The sequence below is a fragment of the Phragmites australis genome, chromosome 24, assembly GCF_958298935.1.
Source record: "Phragmites australis chromosome 24, lpPhrAust1.1, whole genome shotgun sequence".
Lineage (NCBI taxonomy): Eukaryota > Viridiplantae > Streptophyta > Magnoliopsida > Poales > Poaceae > Phragmites > Phragmites australis.
In genome coordinates this window covers 4696560-4718057 of record NC_084944.1, presented here as the reverse complement: position 1 = coordinate 4718057, position 21498 = coordinate 4696560, and the positions used below count along the sequence as shown (strand labels likewise).

The 21498-nt window shown below is 42.6% G+C and overlaps 2 protein-coding genes across 2 annotated transcripts; one reads left to right on the top strand and one right to left on the bottom strand.

The window, feature by feature from the left end:
• Positions 1–6391: 6391 nt before the first annotated feature.
• On the bottom strand, positions 6392–7497 carry LOC133907822 (putative GEM-like protein 8). Its single transcript, XM_062349918.1, has 4 exons — positions 7324–7497; positions 7151–7231; positions 6782–7056; positions 6392–6654 (listed from the first exon to the last, which is right to left on the bottom strand). Exons 1-4 carry the CDS (start codon positions 7433–7435, stop codon positions 6478–6480), a joined length of 645 nt encoding a protein of 214 aa, XP_062205902.1. The 5' UTR covers positions 7436–7497; the 3' UTR covers positions 6392–6477.
• Positions 7498–14849: 7352 nt separating this feature from the next.
• On the top strand, positions 14850–21116 carry LOC133907833 (probable protein arginine N-methyltransferase 6.2). The gene is made up of 13 exons (XM_062349926.1): positions 14850–15196; positions 15829–15894; positions 16023–16091; positions 17042–17077; positions 17599–17664; positions 17901–17969; positions 18061–18138; positions 18234–18312; positions 18497–18591; positions 18774–18858; positions 20007–20200; positions 20332–20450; positions 20544–21116. The coding sequence occupies exons 1-13, from the start codon at positions 14990–14992 to the stop codon at positions 20584–20586; spliced, it is 1206 nt and encodes a 401-aa protein (XP_062205910.1). The 5' UTR covers positions 14850–14989; the 3' UTR covers positions 20587–21116.
• Positions 21117–21498: the final 382 nt, after the last annotated feature.

Genomic DNA, 21498 nt, shown 5'->3' with positions numbered 1-21498 from the left:
GAAACTAACATGTTTGTCAAGAATATATATTAGTAGGTCTCATGGATAAAATACATGAGGAAGCCACCGCAGCCCGGGACAAAGTTTGATCGAATTAAAGAAGTCTTAGGAAGATTTGCCTCACCGGATGGTCCGATGCTCTTAGTGTTAAACTCACCGGAGCATATTTTGACAAAGGGGGAGAGAGACCTGAAGATCTCACCGGAAGGTCTGGTGATTAGCGAGTATGCTCACCGGAGCAATTCTTCTAGAGAAGGGTATTGTGCTGAAGAATGAAGGCTATCCGGTGATCAAAGCATGGTAATACTGGAGTGTTTCTGTCCAGAAGACAGAATGGAACAACCCACTGAATAGTCCGATGATTAAAGAAAGATACACACCAAAGCATTTCCACCAGAAAAGATTGCAGCTGTGGAAGATCGAAGATCAACATGCAAGAAGATCCGGTGATGAAGCAAGGCTACACCAGACAATACACCTGACAATGAATAGTACAAAGAGGTAGAATGAAGTTCAAGGCATCGGATAGTCCGATGATAAAGTGATGTGCACCGGATGCTAACACTAGAGCAATTTACATAGAGAGGATGCAGTTGGCTTGGATGGCTCGGGATAACTCACCAGATAGTCCGGTGATGGAGATGAAGTATACACTGGAGTGTTTGAGTTTGTGAGAGTTTACTCACTGGATGATCTGGTGTTAGTACTATTATTCTCACTAGATCATTCGGTGTTAACAACTTTTCTAAGCCGTTGAGTTAACGGCTAGTGCGCGGGTTTGAGACTATAAATACCCCTCCACTCAGTTATTTAAAGGTGTGGTATGCTGTTGGAGTCTAGAAAAAGCTTATACACACTTGAGAAGACATCCAAACCACCAAAGTGTTTAAAGTGATTATCTAAGGTAATTAAGCACAAGATTAAAGAGTGTTTAGTGCTTATAGGTCTAGAGTGAGTTGTAGCTAGGTGTTGCAGCTTGAAGAATGGATCAAAGAGTGATTCTAGCTTGTACCTCTGGGTACGTCGGCACCTTAGAGTCTTGGTGACTCGCCGACATCTTGGGTCTTGGTGGCTCAAGCTTGTTGACCCTCTGACTTGCTGTGGAGCAACGACAAGACACGCGTACGGAGACGCGAAGACCCTTGCCTTGGTAGCTTAAGCTCCGAAGTGATCACGGCGGCAAGGGACCGAAAGAGAGACTAGTGGTGAGATCTTGCCTTGGTGGATTAGTGGCTTATCCTGGTGGAGGTCTTGTCTTTGTGACTTGGTGGCTCAAGAGCCATGATCAAGTGCCGACCGGGAGCATATCCTTTATGGAGCTCCAACATGGACTAGAGGTGATATTCATGCTATCGATACTACGGAATAAATATCTTTGTGTCGAGTTTGTTCTCTCTACCTTATTTGCGTTTCCGCATTTACATTCTTGCAATTTACCCTCTTAGATAGGTTGCAAGCGCTTTAATCAGTAGAGTAGACACACTAGATAAACCTAGAGCACATATAAATAGAAATTGATATATGTTTATCTTGTCTAATTTTTGGAGCTGAATAGATTCTAAGTATCCTAATTCACTCCCCTCTTAGGACATCACCGATCCCTTTAGTTTCATCGCCGTCGTGAGCCCTCGCAGTCGTTGAGTCGCTGCATGCCTCCTTGACGCCCACATGCCCCAAAAATGCGTTCGCTGATGCTCGGAGGCGCTCTTCCACCGCTCGCCATTGCAAGTCGAGCACCAGAGCATGATTCTGGTGGTTCCCCGAGCCCACACCACCGTGTTTCTCTTCGTCGACGCCACCCAGCGACTGGACTTAAGGTAGGCCTGATTTCGACCGTTCGATCACCCCTAGACAGTTAGGATTAGAAGCCTTGTACCCTTTTGCCTCGTCCCAGTCAGCATGCCAGCGTGTCTAGCCATGTTAGCCTCCCCGTCCTATGTGTCTAGCTGCGTCAGCTCTCTGTCCCGTGTGGCACGCCACGTCAGCATAGCTTTTTTTCTCCTTTTCTTTATTCCTCTACTGACGTCATAAAACCATTTTCCCGTATAGAAATAATTCATAAAAATTGATAAATCCAAAAATTAGGGTTTTCTTAATAAGAAAATTTTGGAAAAATCTTTAATATTTCTGTAAATCCTTTATATATGTTTTCCTCTAATAAAATAAATGTAAATGATTTAGAAAATCTAGAATAATTGTTTTAATGTTGGAATAAGTTTTCTTTAATGTTTTTAATTATGGAAAAATAGTAAATAATTAGAATAATTAGAAAATTTTTTCCTTTAGTAAAATAATTTATAATACTATTTTATTTCTTTTTAGTGTTTTTAATAATCTAAATAATCACTAGAAAATCCAAAAAATTATCAAAAAAATCCAGAATCCTCCAGAAAATTCCTACCCTTCCTTTCACCCTTCCAAAGCCATATCTCCATCGTTGCAACTCTGATCTAATTGTTTCCTCCGCTAATAATGTACCAAAAATCATAAAAATAATAAATAGAGTTGTTCTTGTGTGCTTTTGGCTCTTTCTTGGTTTTTGGTGTTTATTGCCTTGTTTTGTTTTGCGCTTAGACATCCAGGAGGAGGAGTTTGCAGCTTTCCAGGACCAGGAGTTCGAAGAACCCGCTGACCACCAGGATGAAGGCAAGTTGTCCTTGAAGTATTTTGCTCCTAAGTTCTAACTATTTTATTTTGCAAAGTTGCATGCTTATAGCTGTTGATGGGAAACCCAAGTTAGACTTGACTTAGTTTTCTCCACATTTACCTTGTCACCTCGGTTTTGGTGGGATCAAGGGTAGAATTTCTTAGCCTTACTTAGGAGTTGGATCATAACACTGGTATAATAATTTTGATAATGGTACTACGCAACATGAGATAAAATGGTGATAATGTTTTTAGCAGCATGGAACTTAAGGTCTGGGCAAGTTTGGCATTTTGGTTAGCCTATGATGTGTTCCGGGCAAATTGTGGGCTTTATCGAATAATTGGTGATTTCCCTATGTTGGATGATTACGGTCTTGCTTAGACCATATTAAGGATTGGTTCATGGTGTGATCGGATCGAGTTTTACAGTACAATCACAAGCCTGGTATGAGGCATGCCTGGCCAACTAATTAGTTATCTCCCAACATAGTGCAGACTGGTTGGTGGAATGGAGAATGGAATGAAATTTCCCTAAAACTGTATGGCATAAGAGGGGGCTTCTGTTGTTAAGGTAATTATTCACGCAGCAGTGGAACATTAGTGGATAGACATTTGTTGGGAGAGACTGTAAAGGTTTTGTAGCGTTTTTCCTAGCCGCACACCTTGGAAGTGTGTAAGTGCTTAGCTGACACGGGCAAAATGAAAAATCATGACTTATGTGTAAAGTGTACAACCTTTGCAGAGTGTAAAACTGATTAATCAGCCATGCTCACAGTTATGAGCGACGGGGAATGACACACATGATTAGAATACACTGGTAATGGTTCAAGGTAGTTCACCTTGGGTTGGTGGTTCATTTATGGTTGCAGGAACCATGTTTGAGGTGGTCCACTTCGGTTGAGCTAGTCAACTTCGGTTGAGGTGTTTTATGTTAAGACTCAAGAGGGTTAACTCTTGAGGTGGTTTTTATTCAGTTATTTATCTTTGCTTTTATTAAAATGTTTGTTAAATTATGCCTTTATGCAAATAAGCCCATGTAAGCTTTATTATTGTAAATACCCTCATTACATCTTTTACCACAACTTGCGGAGTACGAGACGTACTCATACTTGCTATAACCATAATGCTTAGTCGGGGGAGATTTTGAAGATTACTCTAAGGATAAAGAATTCTAAGGTGGTGCTCTACATCGACTGCATGTGGGAGAATGCGGAATAAGAAGACTGCTCTAGCTGCAGAGTTTATTTGCTTTTTGACCCTCGAAGGTCCCCTCTATAATAATGAATATTCGCGTTAAGTTATGACATTGTGTTTTGTTATCATCTATGAAGTTCCTATATATTGAGATTGATTCCTGGTTCAATTTATAGTATATGTATTGGTCTATCCTTAGACCGGTCTCAACAACAACCTCCTTCCTTGATTCAATAGCAACCACAATGGTACAATAATAGCCGAGTTTAGGATACAACTATGAGAGGGATGGAATTCGGATAGGCATCAAGTAGGGGAATCGAAGAAGAAAGATCAGAAGTACATCAGGGGAGGAGGTAGAAGGGAATAGCAAGGTGGAATAAGAACTATAGAAGGAAGGAAGAACGGGGAAGAGAGAAGGAGCTGGTTTGGTTGTTCTATTGTTCCATATCATGTCCTCTCTCATACCCCTTCCTTCTTGTACTCAATGACCAGGCAAGCCACCCCGTTGTCGCCACGGCTTGTGCCCCATGTGATGGCCCAGTCCAACATCATATACAAGGGCCCTAACATACACTGATGATCAAAGCAAAACAAAAGAATGCTATTCTCCTGAGTGTTTCGACTTAAGATCTCCTTTTCAGTTGTTTTTTTCTTCTTGAACACACGGGAGAGATGCATGTCATTATATTAAGAATAGAAACTTAAGACCAACAACAACAACCCAACAAAAGAGAAAACAAAAAAGGAAAACACATATCAAACCCAAACGGAAAGAAAGGAAAGGAAAAACAAAGAAAAGAACAGGGGACCAAGCCCCAGAACACATGCACTGATCACAAAGGGTTTCTACAGCAACTAGCACACATCCTGATCAAGGCAGCAGTGACCTCAGGCCCTTAGCGCTAACGGTGGACCACAAATTTGCTTCATCCAAGATCGAGCGCTGGACAACCTAAAAATTGGGGGTGATACTGTTGAACACGCAATCATTGCGATGTTTCCATATCCACCAAGCACCTAGAATCACCTAAGAGTTGAAACCATCTCACCTTTGCTTGTCGACCCTCCTAGTAGCCTTACGCCACCATGAACTGAAACCAACACCATGATGCGAGGGCACAACTTGCTGCAAACTCACCATGCTGAGAAAAGAGAGTCAAGTTTGACGGGAGAACACACATCCTGTTGAAAGGTGGTTAATTATATCCTATTCTTGATCACAGAGGGGACATTTATCGGGGTGCTGCAAACCTCTATGCTCCAATCTGTCAGTCGTCCAACACCGATTATGGACAGCAAGCCAGGTAAAGAACTTAGCTCTCAACGAGGCCCATGACCTCCAAATGCGCTTCCATGGCTCTAACTTGATACTACCAAATAAGAACGCTCTGTACACCGATTTGGAGGAAAAGATCCCCGAGGCCTCAGCTGACCATATGTGTACATCAGCTACATCCGGCTATACGTTTACCTCATTAATGATCTCCCACAACTGGAGAAACTCAACAATAGTCTCTACGGATAGTGCGCTCGTGATGTCCCGAACCCAACAATTCTGAAGAAGAGCTTCACTGACCGTTCGATGATTACAAGTGCGCCTAGAGACCAGAGGAACCACATGAGGGGCAAGATCAGCCACCGACTTCCTATGCAGTCACCTGTCCTTTTCAGTTGTGGCTCTACATTGGTCGTGTACTTTGTCACTTGTACCAGTGGGCCACATCATTGTGTTTAGAATCATTCAGAATCTTAAACAAACTTAGAAAACTATTTCTCAGCCAGATTCACGGTTTAAGAATATGGTGGCCCGGGTGACTGCTGGGACGTGTCACCTGTGATGTGGAATGGAACTAATCTGATGTGTAAAACTGCTCACTTTCCACTAATCTGGACTTAGTGTAAGGATATTATAATCTTGCTTTGTTCCAGGTTTCCACTCCATTTTCCATGCCAGGTGTTGACCTGACATCCGTGGAACTTGTGCAGAACCCTGTCAGAAAGGTGATCTTGCTCAATAAAGTCATTGGTATTAGCTGTGTTGTGACAACTCAAGTTTAGTTTTGATATTGATGATTGATTTATAATTATATTAAGTTAGAGATATTATATCTGCACTGTCACTTTTGGTCTGACATGTGGCAAATCCATTGTACATGAATATTGGCTAAGACCCAGTCAAGCTAGCTGGCGCTGCATTCTATTCATCCATGTGCCAAATGAATTGTGATGCGATGAGCAATATATATAGGAAAGTAGTAATGATTTGTTGACTACTGATGACGGTATAGAATTGGAGTCCTCTGTGGTTGCCTGAAATCCCATCCTGCATGAGAAAGGGGCACAATTTCCCCCACTTGAACGATCAATGTGATGGATCAATGTATTTGATTCTGCAGTTTGGTCTTGTAAACCTTTGTACATAAGCTACCTTATTTATTTGTATGAATATATATTCAGTAGGGTCCTCCCCTGCTGCTCGCTTAAAAAAATGTATTTGAGAATATTGTATCCTTCAAGAACATCACTGATTTTTTTTCTTTCGATTCAATGTGACTGATCAATTCTATCTGTTCAGTATACATATACCATATCAACAAGATTTTCAGTATGTTTCAGATTACAGAACTATGTATATCATCTCAACTCCGAAATTACATGCTGAAGATATTTGAATGACTTCTTGTAGCTGATGAAACCCATAAACCAAAAATCAAAGCCGTCGACAGTAACTACGTCAATATACTTCTCATCAGGATTGTACAAATTTTTTCGCACTGCAACACTCTTTATCCTCTTTGCGGGTATCAAGACCTGTGGAAGGTACATTTTTCATCAACTTTAACTTCAAGTACATGTCCAAATATCTCTGGTCCGTATTTTCAATCTTATTATAAACATCAGCTACTCTATATTGAGAAGGATATTTTGGTTTAATTACCTTGTATGGCACCCTTGTGCTGCCTCCTTTGGGACATGCTAAATTCAAAGTCCTATCGCTATGGAAAGCAATCTTCTCAGTTGAGATGAAAAGCATTCCAGCTATTGGACCAGCTGTGGTTGAAAGATAACACTGGAAAGCCTTCAGTAGCTTCTCATCTTTCTCGACTGCGAAGTATTCCCTGAAGACTTTATCAATGCTGCCAGCTTGGAGAAGCTTTGCAGCAAAGCTCAATTTCCCTTTGAAGGTTTCTGCAATTTTCGGTCCCAGAGTTACTGCAAGGTAAAAAATTTATCAGTGATCAAGAGTTTAATTGTTAACATTGCACAACTTTCATAGAGGAGAAAAGGCAATAGATTGAATTCTTACAGTGTTCTTTGAACCCTTGCACATAGCTATCTGTTTTGTGGCTCAGTTTGCTCATCCGTTGAATGAAGGAGCTCTTCTTATCTGTATCATGGAAAGGATACACGTCAATATTGACATGCAAAGTATAGTTGTTCGGAAGAGAGAAACGAGAAAGAAGAGTGTGAGATTATTACTCTTCTTATGAATCAAGGCAGAGCAGGAAGGTTTTCCTTGTGTTTTCTCGTTGGCATATGCAAATGAAGCCAAAGGAATTCCAACGACATGCTCCTGGGCGAAACTCTCCATTGTTTGGAGAAGCTCTATCTGCTATACTGCTTGGACTCTGGGAGTTTCTCTTTGCCTGTGAGAAGTTGATGCCAGCTCGGAGTCTGAGCCATATGTGGGCTTTTATAAGGTGATGAAGCTACCTAAAAGGCAACTTTATTCCAAGGAACAATGTGGTGTAACTGAATTAGCACTTTAAGCTGCATACTCACCATCGCCTCATCAGGATCAAAAGCAAGGCAGGCATGCTTTCTGGACCAAAGGAATGGGCACGAGCAGAACACATGGAGCTTTCAACCCAACGAATGAGGTACCAATGCCTTCCTTTCCTACTGCACTTTCTAATGCTGACCATTTATCTCAGATGAGGCAGTTGACGGCATGCTTATAGTTAGCTTTATAAGGCGTTAAAAGGAGAGCTTGTAGGCTTCGTTTATAATGAACTGAAATAGTTTGTGACACGTATGGCCTATTTGGTAGAGCTCTCTCTGATTCAAATTCTCTACGAGGAGTGATTCTCTGGAGAAAATAATTATGTGACTGAAATTGATTCTCTAGTGATTCTCTAAAATAAAATATGTGTAAGAAATAATTCTCTGCGGGAAGTGAATCAGGAGAAGCTGTTGTTTTCAGCTCCTCAACTTTTAGTTCATTTCAGATAATCACTCAGGGAGCTAAAAGTTGAAAGCTGCTGTTTGGCAGAGCTTCCCTAATTCCAACTGGGAAGCTGCTCTGGAAGCTCTGCCAAACAGACGTGCATAACTGATTATTTGTCCTATTCTAGGAAATGGGATGATGGAGAATGGAGAGGAAAGTAAAACAAACACGTGGTTGGTTCAAACCAAACTACCGGTATATATTTGGTTCTGGTACATGTCTCCCTTCCACGTATATTTGGTCACGTTTTTGTGAACAATGTTGTTAGGAATCTCGATCAATCTAGAAAACTGTGCACATGTCAAGTTTACATAACAAGATCGATGGCACCTGTATGGTGAAGATGCGGATTTGATGAATCGGATGCTAACTATGGAACAGAAGAGTAGCAGAAATAAAACAAATCTTTCACATGTTCGCGTAATCAAGTTCAAAATCAAGCCATACTTACTGACACCAGGGGAGGGGATGCACAAACACTTCAATGTTTTCGATTCTTCTAATGAGCTAATTATAATTTTACAGTTTTGTGTACCCTATTGTTCATCCATGACATGGGAAGTTGACATTTTGGCATTTTGGCTGCTTCATAACAGCAATAACGCCATGCTTACCTCGTTGGCTCCTGAGATTTTTTATTTAGTTCTTCAAGGTGTTTGTATTGATTTACTATACCTTAATACTATTCTGCTGAGCTTGAGCCTTTCGGCTTAAGGTCTTCTTTTAGTTGTGGCGCCACATTGGCTGTGTGCATTTCACTTGTACCTGGGCCACAGCCTTGTGCTTAGAATAATTAAGAATCTTAAAAAGACACTGAAAAAGATTTCCTCTGCCAGATTCATGGTTCAAGAACACGATGGCCCAGGTCATGGGCTCGGACTCGTGAATGATGTGGAATGAGACTAATCTGATGTGTAAAACTGCTCCCTTTCCGCTACTCTGGACTTAGTTTAAGGATATCATAATCTTGCTTTGTTCCAGATTTCCACTCCATTTTTCATGCTAGGTGTTGACCTGACATACGTGGAATCTATGCAGAACCTCGTCAGAAAGGCGATCTTGCTCAACAAAGCCATTGGAATTAGCTGTCTTGTGACATCCCAAGCGTAGTTTTAATATTGATGATTGAGGTATGATGAGATTATGATGCAGATATTAAACTTGCACTTTGCCACTTTTGGTGTGACGTGTGGCAAGCCCATTGTTCATGAATATTTGCCAAGACCCACCAGGCATTCCTCTAAAAGGAAGAAAGAGCAACCTCTTGTCAAAAAGACGTTATGTTTAGCAAGTATATGCAGACAAATTTTTCATACGCGTGCATTCTATTCATCCATGAGTCAAATGAATTGTGATGCAATGAGCAATATATACAGGTAAATACTCATTTTGTCGACAGCTGTGCTGGTATAGAACACTGTGCCTGACACTCTATTCTGCATCAAGAAAGGGTGCAATCTTTAGTTCAACCTCGCAGGATAGAGAGTGCTGACCAAATGTTCAAGATGGATGGAGGTAGTGAATTTTGTTTTAGCTGAAACAATGCTACTTCGAGATTCCACATTTTTAAAAAAAATTCACCCATATGTCTATCATGTTAGATATATGGGCCAAATCTATTCATAATTCCTAAAAATCTCAAAGATTTAACCATCAACGGACGCAACAATTTAATAATGAATGTACATAGCTAAAAAAATTATATTACAGTACTCGTGCCGTCATGACAGCCCTTAGATATATGGGCCAAATCTATTTATAATTCCTGAAAATCTCAAAGACCTAACCATCGACGGACTCAACATTTTAATAATGGGTGTACATAGCTAAAAAATTTATATTGCCGTACTCGTGCCGCCGTGGCAGTGCTCGTGCCTGCCACGCTCGCGTCATCCCTCTCCATTGCGCTTGCGCCGCCACTAGGCTTGGTGCCATCACCCTCCATCTCTGCATATGTTTGGACATTGGGCTATCGGAATATCGTTGCACATTTGAGAAATTGGGAATTAACCGATTGGGCATTGGCCATCTATTGTTGGGCGTAGATGACTTGCCACGTTGGGCTTGGACTGTTGCGTGTTGCCTTTTTGAGTTTGGCCGCTTAGGCCACCGGGAGCTGCGCATGTTGTAGTAAGAAAAAGGTAAAAGCCTAAGAGACTAGGAGATTAAGGAAAATATTGTCAACGTAACTGACTCAGTACTAGTTAATGCTACCCAAGTCATCAATGCATCCTCAACCATTGCATGCGCTTTACCAACTCATCATGCATGTCCTGAACCAATTGCGCAATCATGTTCACTACTTCACCGAGTCTCCAGATGTTCACTTCTATTGCAAGGCGTGTCAAAGCCGATGCATGCGATTGATCACTAACAAATTGCACCTGTCGCTATGTTTGATTGTAGCATATAAATACATGTATTGCTCTCATAAATAATTAATACACTTGGTGATTATTCCTCAAACAAATACGATATATACTTAATTTTTTACACAAAAAATTAGGTGTACATTTATACACTCATGCCCTCGCTCGGGCCTGCCTATGCTAACCATGCAAAGTGAGTGTGCACCTCTTTAGTCATACCTTGCTAATGGAGGTGAAGGAAAAATATTTTAAATAAAGTTGTGTCCTTCACTCTATTAGCATATGTGAATAGGAGGACTAGAAAGAATACACGCTCACCTCGCCGGACGGAGAGGGGCGAGGCGGAGGGTGCAGGCAAACGAAGAACTCATTGGATTCATGAACCTAAAGATGGTGTGCTTGGATCCATTAGAGGAGGATTACGTCTACTTCGATTGTGCATGGGACGTTGGTTTAGCAAAGTTCATTAACGAGGATGGGGGTTGAGAGGGGAAGAGGAGAAGGCGGAGGAGGATCCAGTGAGCAAAGAGTTTGATTGTGTCCAATAACGGATTCAGGGTCACCAAGTAGAGGTTCTCTATCTTCCTATTCCTCTTCTATACCTACAAATTGAGGGAGGGTTAGGGCTCCCAAATGCGCCTGAGGGTAGGGGATTTGAACCGCCTCTGCCCCACGGTAGATCTGCCTCTGATTGGGCTCTAGTAGACAGGGTCACAAAATGGCTGCGAGATCTTGTTGCTTCCTGTAAGTGATGCTTTGCGTAAGGAATTGCCATGGACCAAAATATCATATCCTCATGTAACTTTTATGGTATTTAATGAGAGTTGAGCCTATGTGAGACGTGACATACAATGAGAATAGTGAGATTCTGAAGAAAAAAAATTGACAGCGCGCCTTCTATTTGTCACGGTTCTGAAGTAGAAAGAGTGTGGCACTATGAAGGACTCTTGAGTGATTGAGTCGCTCTGGCATATCCCTGTGAAAGTACGAATCTTGCAGAAGATGTAGTTTCTTTGAAATTTTTGCTTTGTTCAATTGATAACCATGTAGCTACGTCATACTCGTCAGTGAGTCTCTCAGTTGTCCATATTTTGTCATGGAATTCATCACATTTTGTTTGTGGAAAGGAAAAATCATTTTTCCTAATCAGGCTTCGCATTATGCCCGGCGTATCTATGAGCGATAGAGCGCACATCACATAGTCACCCTTGCCCCTTGTTTTTCTTATGGAAATTTTTTGTTTGTGCCGAAATCTCTAATAATGCTATCGTATTCCAGATTTTATTTTCTTTTTCCAAGTACCTCCTTTGCTATGTTTGGAAGTCTGAGACACAATTCCATAGGAATATAGCAATTATTTAAATCCCTGAAGAAATTCAAGGAGATTGATGGGCCTGAAAGCAAAAAGTAAATGCTTTTACCACTTGGCACCGGTTGGCCCAATACCTAAATGGGCTGGGCCGGTTATGATCGGCCCATTATTGGAGCACGAGAGATGGGGGCGACTAGGCCTAACAAAGCCTGATGGCCTATTTGACTTGGATAACGAGCCAGCTTGGCTGTTATCGCTTGGCTCGTTTCGATAATGAGCTGGCTCGGCTCGGCTCGTTTGCTGACGGAGGAATATTGGTGATGTGAACAAAGATCCGTGATGATGCCGAGCAGCTAAGGTGGATGGAGATCTGGGTTGCTGACGACACAGACGTCGTGGATGAGGGACTGAGGATTGCTATGGACGGAAGATGGTGTTGCCGATTCAGCGCTCACCGAGTTACCGACAGTTGGTGGCTCAGCGCCTGGGCCTCACAGCCCTCGCGCCCATACCTCGAGCGGTCGAGCCCTCATCCCTCGAGCACCGGTTGCGACGATTGCAGGAGAATAGAAACGGGATGTTGCGTTAGGGTTCCTAAGAGTAGGGGTATATATTTGATTATGCAAATGGGCTACTAGGTTGTACAATATTGTATGGGTTGCCTCCTGACTCGTTTGGCTTGCAAGCTGCTAGCGAGCTGGCTCATTATCTAAATGAGCTAAAACTCTGGCTCGGCTTATTAGATTTTGGAACAAGCCTAGCCAGACAAGAGCTAAGCTAGCTCGTGAGCTTCGAGCTTTTCGTCCAGCCCTATATTTGTTAGAGCTCTCAGACTAGCTCTTAGAGTGGAATCAATGGAAACTTTGTCAAACGATATTTTTCAGTTTTCAGCTTCTAGAGTGATTTCTTGAAATGAAATAGATGCTATGAGCTAAAAAAACAGCTTCACTTGATTCACTTCTCCACATAATCACCTACTCCATAGAGTTTACCATAGAGAATCTCTGAAGAATCACTTTCAACCGCATAATCATTTTTACTAGAGAATCACTTCTTCCCCACATAAAATTTATCTTAAGAAATTTCAAAAGAATTATTCCCCCACAAAATCTTTTTCTCCATGAAATTTACCTTAAAGAATCTCTAAAAATAAGTGATAGGAATCACTTTGGAAAAAGTCCACTTTTGACTCATCAACTATTGAGTTTGTCTTATTTTGACCTCAAAATACAAAACCGTGTAACTCTAACCCCCAACTATCAATTCCGTTTCAATTTGTACCCGAGCTCGCCAAAGCGGGTTTTAGGTGACATAGCTGTAGTTTTAACTCCATCCTGGCTTTTTTGCCACCTCAACGATGACACAAAATAAAAATCTTCATTCTAGTGAAGCCAAAACACCAAACTACCCTTAACCATACTTATCCCCTGCCTTCAATCTACTCCAACCGTCACCGCATATTTGCCTCTTCCAAGCCACCACCCATGTGCTCCTTCCCGCCGGCCTTTTGCTCCTCCTCCCAGGCCATCCTCATGCTCCTCCTCCCAAGCCATCCTCATGCTCCTCCTCCCAAGCCACCCTCCTACCCATGCCACCGCCTCTTATTTCCTTACCGGGAACCCTCCTGCCTTCACTATCACGGGACAAGGCCGAGCCGCTGTGGAAGAAGTTAGCGATGGGCACACGTGACCGACCATGAGGAAGAAGGCAGTGTTGGTGACTGCTCTGAAGCTCGTACATGGAGCTGCTCCAGAACAGCATCCGGGTCGTCCGCGCCTAGGCCGTCGAATCCACATCCGCCTGTTCGAGCCTCACCCACCTCGACATGCTCCACGTTGTGCTCACAAAGCTCCTCATCCACCCTGAGGCACGTGTTGCTCTCCAAAGTGGCTCCACCGCAGACTGCCTCCTCGACGGCTTCCTCGTCCTCGCCGACATTGCATATCATTCTCTCTTTCCTTTCTTCTTCTTCTTTCTTCACACTGAAGTAGAGCAAGAGCCTGAGCCCGCTGCTCATCGCGATGCTAGCAGTGGTGGGCGCGACGCTGATGGTGGTGTTTGTATGCGCGCTTGGTGAGCCGACAACACCTTCTCAGCCTACTATAGCCTCGATGACACGGCCATCAAGTCTCTCCCCTCAGCGCAATTCATGGCAATGGTGCCATGTGCCGGCTGGAGTTTGCCGACGGCGACAAGATCCACGCACTACCATTGTGCGCACATGCCTTCCACACACGACTGCATCAACATCTAGCTTCGTGCGCACGCCTCTTGTCCACTCTATCGCGCCTGGCTTCCCTCGCCTGTCGCCAGCCTCGACGACCTCCTCTTCTTCCACTCAGTCCCGTCGTCCCCTCCCGACAGACTAGCTCGCCCAGGGAGGTATCACGCGGTGGGACGTGACTAAGGCGAGGGGATCGGCAGCGACCGCTTCAGGTGGATGACGATGTCGGGGCTTTGGTGGTCATGGATGTTAGGGAGATGGGGGGCATCGGCACCACATGGTTGTGGTGAAGCCGAAGGTGGTCTCAGCTCGGCCCGAGATGGCACAGAGAGGTATGACGACAGTGAACGTTGACGATCAAGGGTGGAGATCGTCACGACGATGCTGCGATGGATGAAGAACGAAGGAAAACCCTCACGTGTGTTCCTGGCAGTGGTGTGGTGCTCTGGACGTGAAGACGCAGCGCGAGACTCCCCACCGTAGGAGATCGGCATGGGCGCTCCCTCGCCGGAGTGGGAGAAGACAATCTTGGCGACGATGATTTGGGCGCGGAGAGCGAGAGAGAGTAGTGGACGCGTGCAGAAATGGTGCGTCGAGGCCGGAGGTGCCCTTTTATAGCTGCTGAAAGGAGCGGAGCTGCCGGACGACGATGGCGGCCATACAAGGTCACCGAAGCGGGAGGAGATGGCGGCGTTGACTGGATGAAATGGGAGGAGGATATGTCAATTGCTACATGACATTGCTAAGTGAGCCCGACCTTCAATACTGCTGCAATGTCAGAAAAAACTATTCAAAATAGGTTTGTGGTGTAAATTAGATCAGATTTGATAGTTTAGGTGTGAATTTTATGATTTTGTAGTTGAGAGTTAAAATCCCGTTCAAGGACCAAAAGGGAACTTTTTCCGATCACTTTCAACCACGCAAGTCACTTAGCCCTAAAATTCTACGCCTTCTCCGCTCACTCGCCGTCTCGCCCCATCACTCTCGACGCGACACAAACACCTTTCCCCCTCATGCTCGCCGGCGGTGCGGACGGCAACGGCCACCTGCCGCGGCCGCGCAGGCCACGGCGCGGTGGAGTCGGCGGCGGCATGGGGTATCCGCCGGGACAGGCGGCTTCGGGGGCGCAGCCGCACCCGGCCGCCCCGCCGTGCACCGACTACGACGTGGCCTACTTCAAGGCCTACTCCCACATCGGCGTCCACGAGGAGATGCTCAAGGTCGCACCGCACTTTGTACCTATGTTTCTAGACTTCCTGGCAGGGAATTCGGCGCCTGTGTTTCCTGCTATGTCGGTGGGGTTAGGGTCCTGTTTTGTTTAGCGCGAGCAGCAATTTCTGGATCGGGTTCGGGGGATCGTTGTCGTTGAACTGATGGCGTTCTCCTGTGATTCCCTTCTGTTGGCATTTGTTACACTAGCATATAAACCTGCATAGTCGGTGTCGGGGGCTGTTCAGTCTCGTCCTCTCGGGTATGTCCTGGAAATCATGCTACATTGCTACCGTTGTGCAGTGCGCTCCTGGAAAATTCTGCAACGGTGTTATCGGACCATCTGTCCAAACTTGAGTTTGATTGGTAGAGCAGGGACCGTAGCTAGCACCTGACATCTCTGACACAGAGCGGCGCACATTGTGTGCTTTACTTATCTGTCATAAAGCCCAATGTGAAATGTTGCCTGCCTTATGCATTGATAGTCGTATGTGTATTCCTCTTCGTAATTTATGTTGTATAGGTGATTTCAGGTGTCTATGGATTATTCCGTCTAACAAGATAGAGAAGGAAGCATGTATTGAGCTAATGGAATATCATCATTTTACTAATTTGGTACTGAATTTTAGGTTGCTGATTGCAGGATCATGTGAGAACTAGTACTTACAGAAATGCTATCATGCACCATCAAGATCTAATTTCAGGCAAGGTAAGAATCATCTGGTAAAATATATATATTTTTGGAACAAATGATATTCTTGGCTGGATACTGTAGATGATATAGCTCTCTGTCGTGCGCAATTAACTCTTGTGATCTGTCAAAACGACAATTTTCAGGTTGTTTTGGATGTGGGATGCGGAACTGGTGTTCTTTCCATATTTTGTGCTTTTGCTGGTGCCACTCGGGTAACTTGTTAGTTATTAACTGTGCACTTATGTATTGCTAATGATATTATAAGTTTAGGAAAAAAAATCTTATTTGAACTGTATAAATCATTTGAATAATATTCCTAATGTTTGAAGCACTACCTTGGTGAATAGAAGCACTACCTTGGTGAATTGATACTTAGCCGGCAGACATTGATCGTTTGTATGATGATGAATTCAGATTCAGTTATTTGCATCTTTACTGTCTATTTGAATATCATATGCCTACCTAAGAATTCAATATTATATAAATCCTTGACGTTAAATTATAATGGCTCTCTCTCTACCACACAAACACATACACACTGACAGGTGGGAGGGGCCACATGTCAGTGTGAGAATCCAGTGGCAAAAACAGTATTTTCCCCGAATTATTTGACTCAAGGGGGCAGAACAGTTTATGTTTTCCAGTGCTACTGTTTCAGGAAACTAAAAATCCTCTATACTCAGTGTTCTGTCAAGTTCTGTCACTTTTATGTCGTATACCACCTAAATGTGATGAGCTTTAACATAATTTTGTTGCACTCTGGAATTGACCTGCAATTGTAATAGTTCAACACTTGGCTTGAGAACTTGAGCATTTTCTCATTTCAGTCGGGGTATAAAGTTGCATCAATGCATTGACCATTTGATCTGTACTAGAGCATCTCTTGTACTAGATGTTTACAAATACTAGCAGCATCCATGCTTACCTTTTTCGTGCTTTGAAGCGTATTTCTACTTGTTGCAGAAAAAAATGTTTTTTTTTCCTTTTTTGAGAACATGTGTAGTATGTTTTGTAATACTACGAGTTCTTTTTTGTTTGAGTGCTGTAAGTTATTCTTGAGTTATCTATATGTGGTAATTTATTTCCTGATATAGATGAAAAAAAATCTCGTTTTTTATTCATTTGTAATCCATACCCTTGAATGAGTTTATTATGTTCTCAGGTGTATGCAGTTGATGCAAGTGATATTGCATTACAGGTAGATCTTTATCACTCCCGTTTCCCTTTCAGTTTAGATTGCCAGTCGACAATCATATTTTGCCGAGCCAGAGTCATTTTTTGCTGCACAGATATATTAACTCGCGTTGTCAAATTGGGGAGTAAACCTTGTATTAACAAGGTCCATCCTCCCAGTCCTTTTGTGCCAACTAGTAACAACTAAAAATGTTTGCACTTAGGGCAGTGACTTTTTCGCGTTTCTTGGTCATCCCATTAGGAAGGGTGCCAGTGCCTGGCCAAAAAGCACCGCACCCTTCCGACATTGTTAGTGAAATACAACATGTAGTACATGCCTTTGTGATCGAATAAAGATTGTCTTCTGTTACTACTCCATCTTCTAAATAATATGTTTGTTCTTAAAATGCCTTTGCAGTTTTGCTGATATCCTATCTGGAGATTATTAGCTTCTTTCCAGTTTTTCTGATATCCTATCTGGGGATTATTAGCTTTTATAAGTTCTAATGTTGATTCTGAATATTCTTTTAAACTAAACACTTTTAGGCTATGGAGATTGTGAGAGAGAATGAGCTATCTGACAAAGTTGTGGTTTTGCATGGCCGAATTGAGGTACACGTTTCTATCTAGTCTTTGCGATTTTGCCACCATCTGCCTATACCCAAAGCTTTATTGTACTTTCTTATGAGGTTTTAATATTCTCATGCTTCTAAGATCATGGCCATTAATCATCGTCTTGAAATTCCATATCGTTTTGGTTTTGCCACCATCCTTAAAATTCTACTTCGAGGTCTTCACTGTGTTATGTAAAATGACTATATTTGAGCATTCGAATGTACTCAATGTAGGATGTCAATATTGAAGAAAAAGTTGATGTCATCATATCTGAATGGATGGGCTACATGCTTCTGTACGAGGTATCTATTAGTATCTCTATAGTGGCTAATTTTATGCTCACTTTACATCAGTGCTATTCGTGGAATTTTAAATCTAATCCTGTTGATGCAGAGTATGCTAGGGAGCGTAATTTTTGCTAGGGATAAATGGCTTAAGCCAGGAGGTCTTATTCTTCCATCACATGCATCGGTATGAGTTCGAGAAAAGTATTATCTAACAATTAGCTAGGTGTGGTGGGACTGAACAGTTTTCAGGCTGACATACAAGACATGTTTTTGTTGCAGCTTTACATGGCACCTATTACAAATTCTCAGAGATATCATGATAGTATTTACTTCTGGCGAGATGTATATGGCATAAAAAGTGAGTTGAATTGTCCCATTCTCTCTCCCTCTCTGCCTGAAAGTACATAAGCTTTTGACTAGTGTAGATGTATCTGGCATAAAAATTTGAGATCTAGTTATTTGTTCGACATATGCATAATAGCTCCTGCTGCAGTATTTCTCATTCTCATAGTAACCTTTTTTTTATTATTGCTTGACTTCAGTGTCCTCTATGACGCCTCTCGCAAAACAATGTGCGTTCATGGAACCATCTGTTGAGACAATTAGTGGAGAGAATGTCTTGACGTGGCCAACAGTGGTGAGTTCCAATAGGTTGTTCTGGCAGAAGCATGTATTCTTGTTTGCCTGACATGCATTTCTGCTCAGATCACTCTCAGGCCTCAGCATATAATTCGTGTTTCTTCAGTCCTACTTTTTATAGGTTAAGTGTAAAATGAGCTTCTCTTTTTGTCTGAAGTACAACTTGGGTTCCTGGCACAGGTGGCACAGGTGGATTGTTATACCATACAAGCTCTGGAACTTGGAACCATCACTGCTGCATTTAAATTTACATCAATGTTGCAAGGTAAGTTGTAGTTCGTTTTTTTAATGTGAAACTGGTATATATGGTGGTAAGAGATCATGTTTCTATCTACTAGATTTGCGCAGCTGGTTTTCCTGGTTGAGAATTTGACCACTAAAGGCGTATATATTGAGATGACCTGTCATAAACTCATAATCATACCTTGTGCCTATTGGGAGGTCTGTGGCTTTGTCACTCCTGTTGGAGGTACTTACTAGATAAGCCAGTGTGATGTTTCTATTGAAAATACTCCAGCTTTCCTTACCCAATTCATAAGGCTTGTGGGTGAAGGTAACTTGGACTCTAGCCGCAATCAGGGGTTCATTTCTTGCTTGCAACACTGTTGACGCAAGGCTACAATATTAGCATCCTTGGCCAGCTGGTTCTACATGCCTACATTAGTAGAATGTTCAATTTTGGCTATTTGTTGCCAATTTTGGTCAAATCAGTCTTCTTTCCTTCCTTGCTTCTGAGGGGATTGATTAAAAGTACTATCTCTTATCCCTTTTATAATAGGTATTTTGACCAAACAGATAGATTTAAAAAGTTTTAAAATTGAGGAAACCAGAAAAAGATAATGACTAGGCCGCCCTTCCATCAAGTGCTTTGGAAAGATAGGAAATGATGGTTTAATGCTTGAGATAGAATGGAACAAACAAGGGCAATAGAGAAACTAACATTGAATACATATGCGTGCCTTATGTTGAGAGGACACTAAATCCCCCTAATTTTCAGCCTGTCATGGAGACATAATAGACCTGGCTTATCTCATTCTTTTGTGACTGCTTGGCCAGTGACTGGCCGGATCGGAGTCATTTTTTACCTATGGTTGCAGGAATATAATATTCACATTTTACAAGTTAGTTTGCTACATCTACATGTAATGTTTTCTCTGATATACGGGCAATTAAGTTCATTATTACCCCTTAATGGGAACAAATGTACTTATGCTACCACTCTCATGATCTAGAGTTCTAGACCACTATTTATATATGGTTTTATTGCTTGGTTGGTCTGTCATGTCTTGCTTAGCTGTTTTCATGTGGCGATATCTTTTGGTTACCCACATTGCCTTTAACTTTTGCTTAGTGAATGGTCACTGGAAGTTATATTGATCTAAGCTAGCTCTCCATCTTATGTTATCTTTTCAGCTCCATTGCATGGTTTCGCATTTTGGTTCGATGTTGAGTTTAACGGACCAGTTCGCCAGAAATCCAAGAAGCAAGCAAGTCAATCATTGGATGTGAACACCCAAAATGCCAGCCCAAGTAATAAAAAGAAAAGGCCAGATGTCTCTATTGTTCTTTCAACTGCACCAGAGGATGCCCCTACTCACTGGCAGCAGGTGATTGTTTTCCACAGTACCATATTGATTTTGTTTTTGTTTCTTGGTATATATGGTTAGTTTGGTATTTCTGCAGTACTGCATCGTTAACATCCACAATATTGACCGGGAATTCTTTTTCTCTTCTGCAGACCCTATTGTACTTATTTGAACCGATAGAACTAAACAAAGACCAGATCATTGAAGGTTCTGTTACCATATCTCAGAGCCAGCAACATGCTCGCTTCCTTAACATCTGCCTTAAATATTTGTGAGTCTTCTAGCTCTGGTGCTTTTCAATTTTTGTCATGTCTTCTGCTTCTTGCAAGATTGATATAACTCTGAATTCCACACGTCTTTGCAGTACTGGAGAACAATGGTATGTCAAAGAATCCGTGATGCGATAATGTGGGGAAGCTTCAACAGAGTTACATTTTTTTCTAAATAGACTCAAATCTATTGTTGTGCGTCATGAACCTCACTGCTGGTCATAGCAATTTTGGAGCGCTCTGGTTGCAGTGGAACGTCATGAACTCATGATGGCAAATCGATCAAAATGCAGTGCCATTTGGAGCAGGGCTTTTGTAGGAAACCTCTAGAGTTCATATGAGAATACTTGGCTGCAATCAAACCTGGCTTAGATTCCCTACTGATTGTTTTGGGCTTGATTAAGCAAGCAGCAGCCCGACGATCCTTCGTATCCAGCTGATGAAAGGAACAGAACTACATGCTGAATTGCTGACCAAAGTAGATAGGGCTTTTCCCGTTCTTTTGACTGTGGTTCTTAGCTCATCTTATTCGGTGGCACTTCGTTATTTTTGTATCCTAGGTAGTCATGTGGATCACCTCCATTCTTTGTGAGAACTGTTTGCCAAAACTTTTGGACTCTTGGTGTTGCAATATTAGACCGTGTGATTTGCCATTTGACCGTATGAAATTTTACCGAATGGTGGCATGGTCATTGCTTTATAAGACAGGTGCTCCTACACTGCGGGCGCTGTAAAAACTAGTCCCACACTAGAAAGTCTACCGTGGTAGCGGGAGGGAGGGTCAGGGCTGGAGAGGAGCCCAGGACCAGGAGGGAACGGTAATATGTGAGAGAAGCACAGCAATTCGCAGTTGGTACTGTAGCAACTCTAATGTCCACATCTTAGTGTAGCAAATATATTGTTCATAGAAATACTGCAGTATCGAATTTTATTCATCATCTGCGATCCAGCGGACAGCGGCTGCCCGGCCAGCACCGTCCCCGACGACACCATCCGCGGCTATGACTGTTCATCCATACCTCATCGTCCGCTCGCGGCAACTCAGGACCC

Bases quoted from the DNA above. Each gene is read 5' to 3' on its own strand.
- LOC133907822 (XM_062349918.1), bottom strand. From the start codon at position 7,435: ATGGAGAGTTTCGCCCAGGAGCATGTCGTTGGAATTCCTTTGGCTTCA. The intron at 7,232-7,323 runs GTAATAATCTCA...TCCATGATACAG, and splicing joins TGCCTTGATTCATAAGAAGA to ATAAGAAGAGCTCCTTCATT. The intron at 6,655-6,781 runs GTAATTAAACCA...TACCTTCCACAG, and splicing joins GCACAAGGGTGCCATACAAG to GTCTTGATACCCGCAAAGAG.
- LOC133907833 (XM_062349926.1), top strand. From the start codon at position 14,990: ATGCTCGCCGGCGGTGCGGACGGCAACGGCCACCTGCCGCGGCCGCGC. The intron at 15,197-15,828 runs GTCGCACCGCAC...TGCTGATTGCAG, and splicing joins TCCACGAGGAGATGCTCAAG to GATCATGTGAGAACTAGTAC. The intron at 17,970-18,060 runs GTATCTATTAGT...CTGTTGATGCAG, and splicing joins GCTACATGCTTCTGTACGAG to AGTATGCTAGGGAGCGTAAT.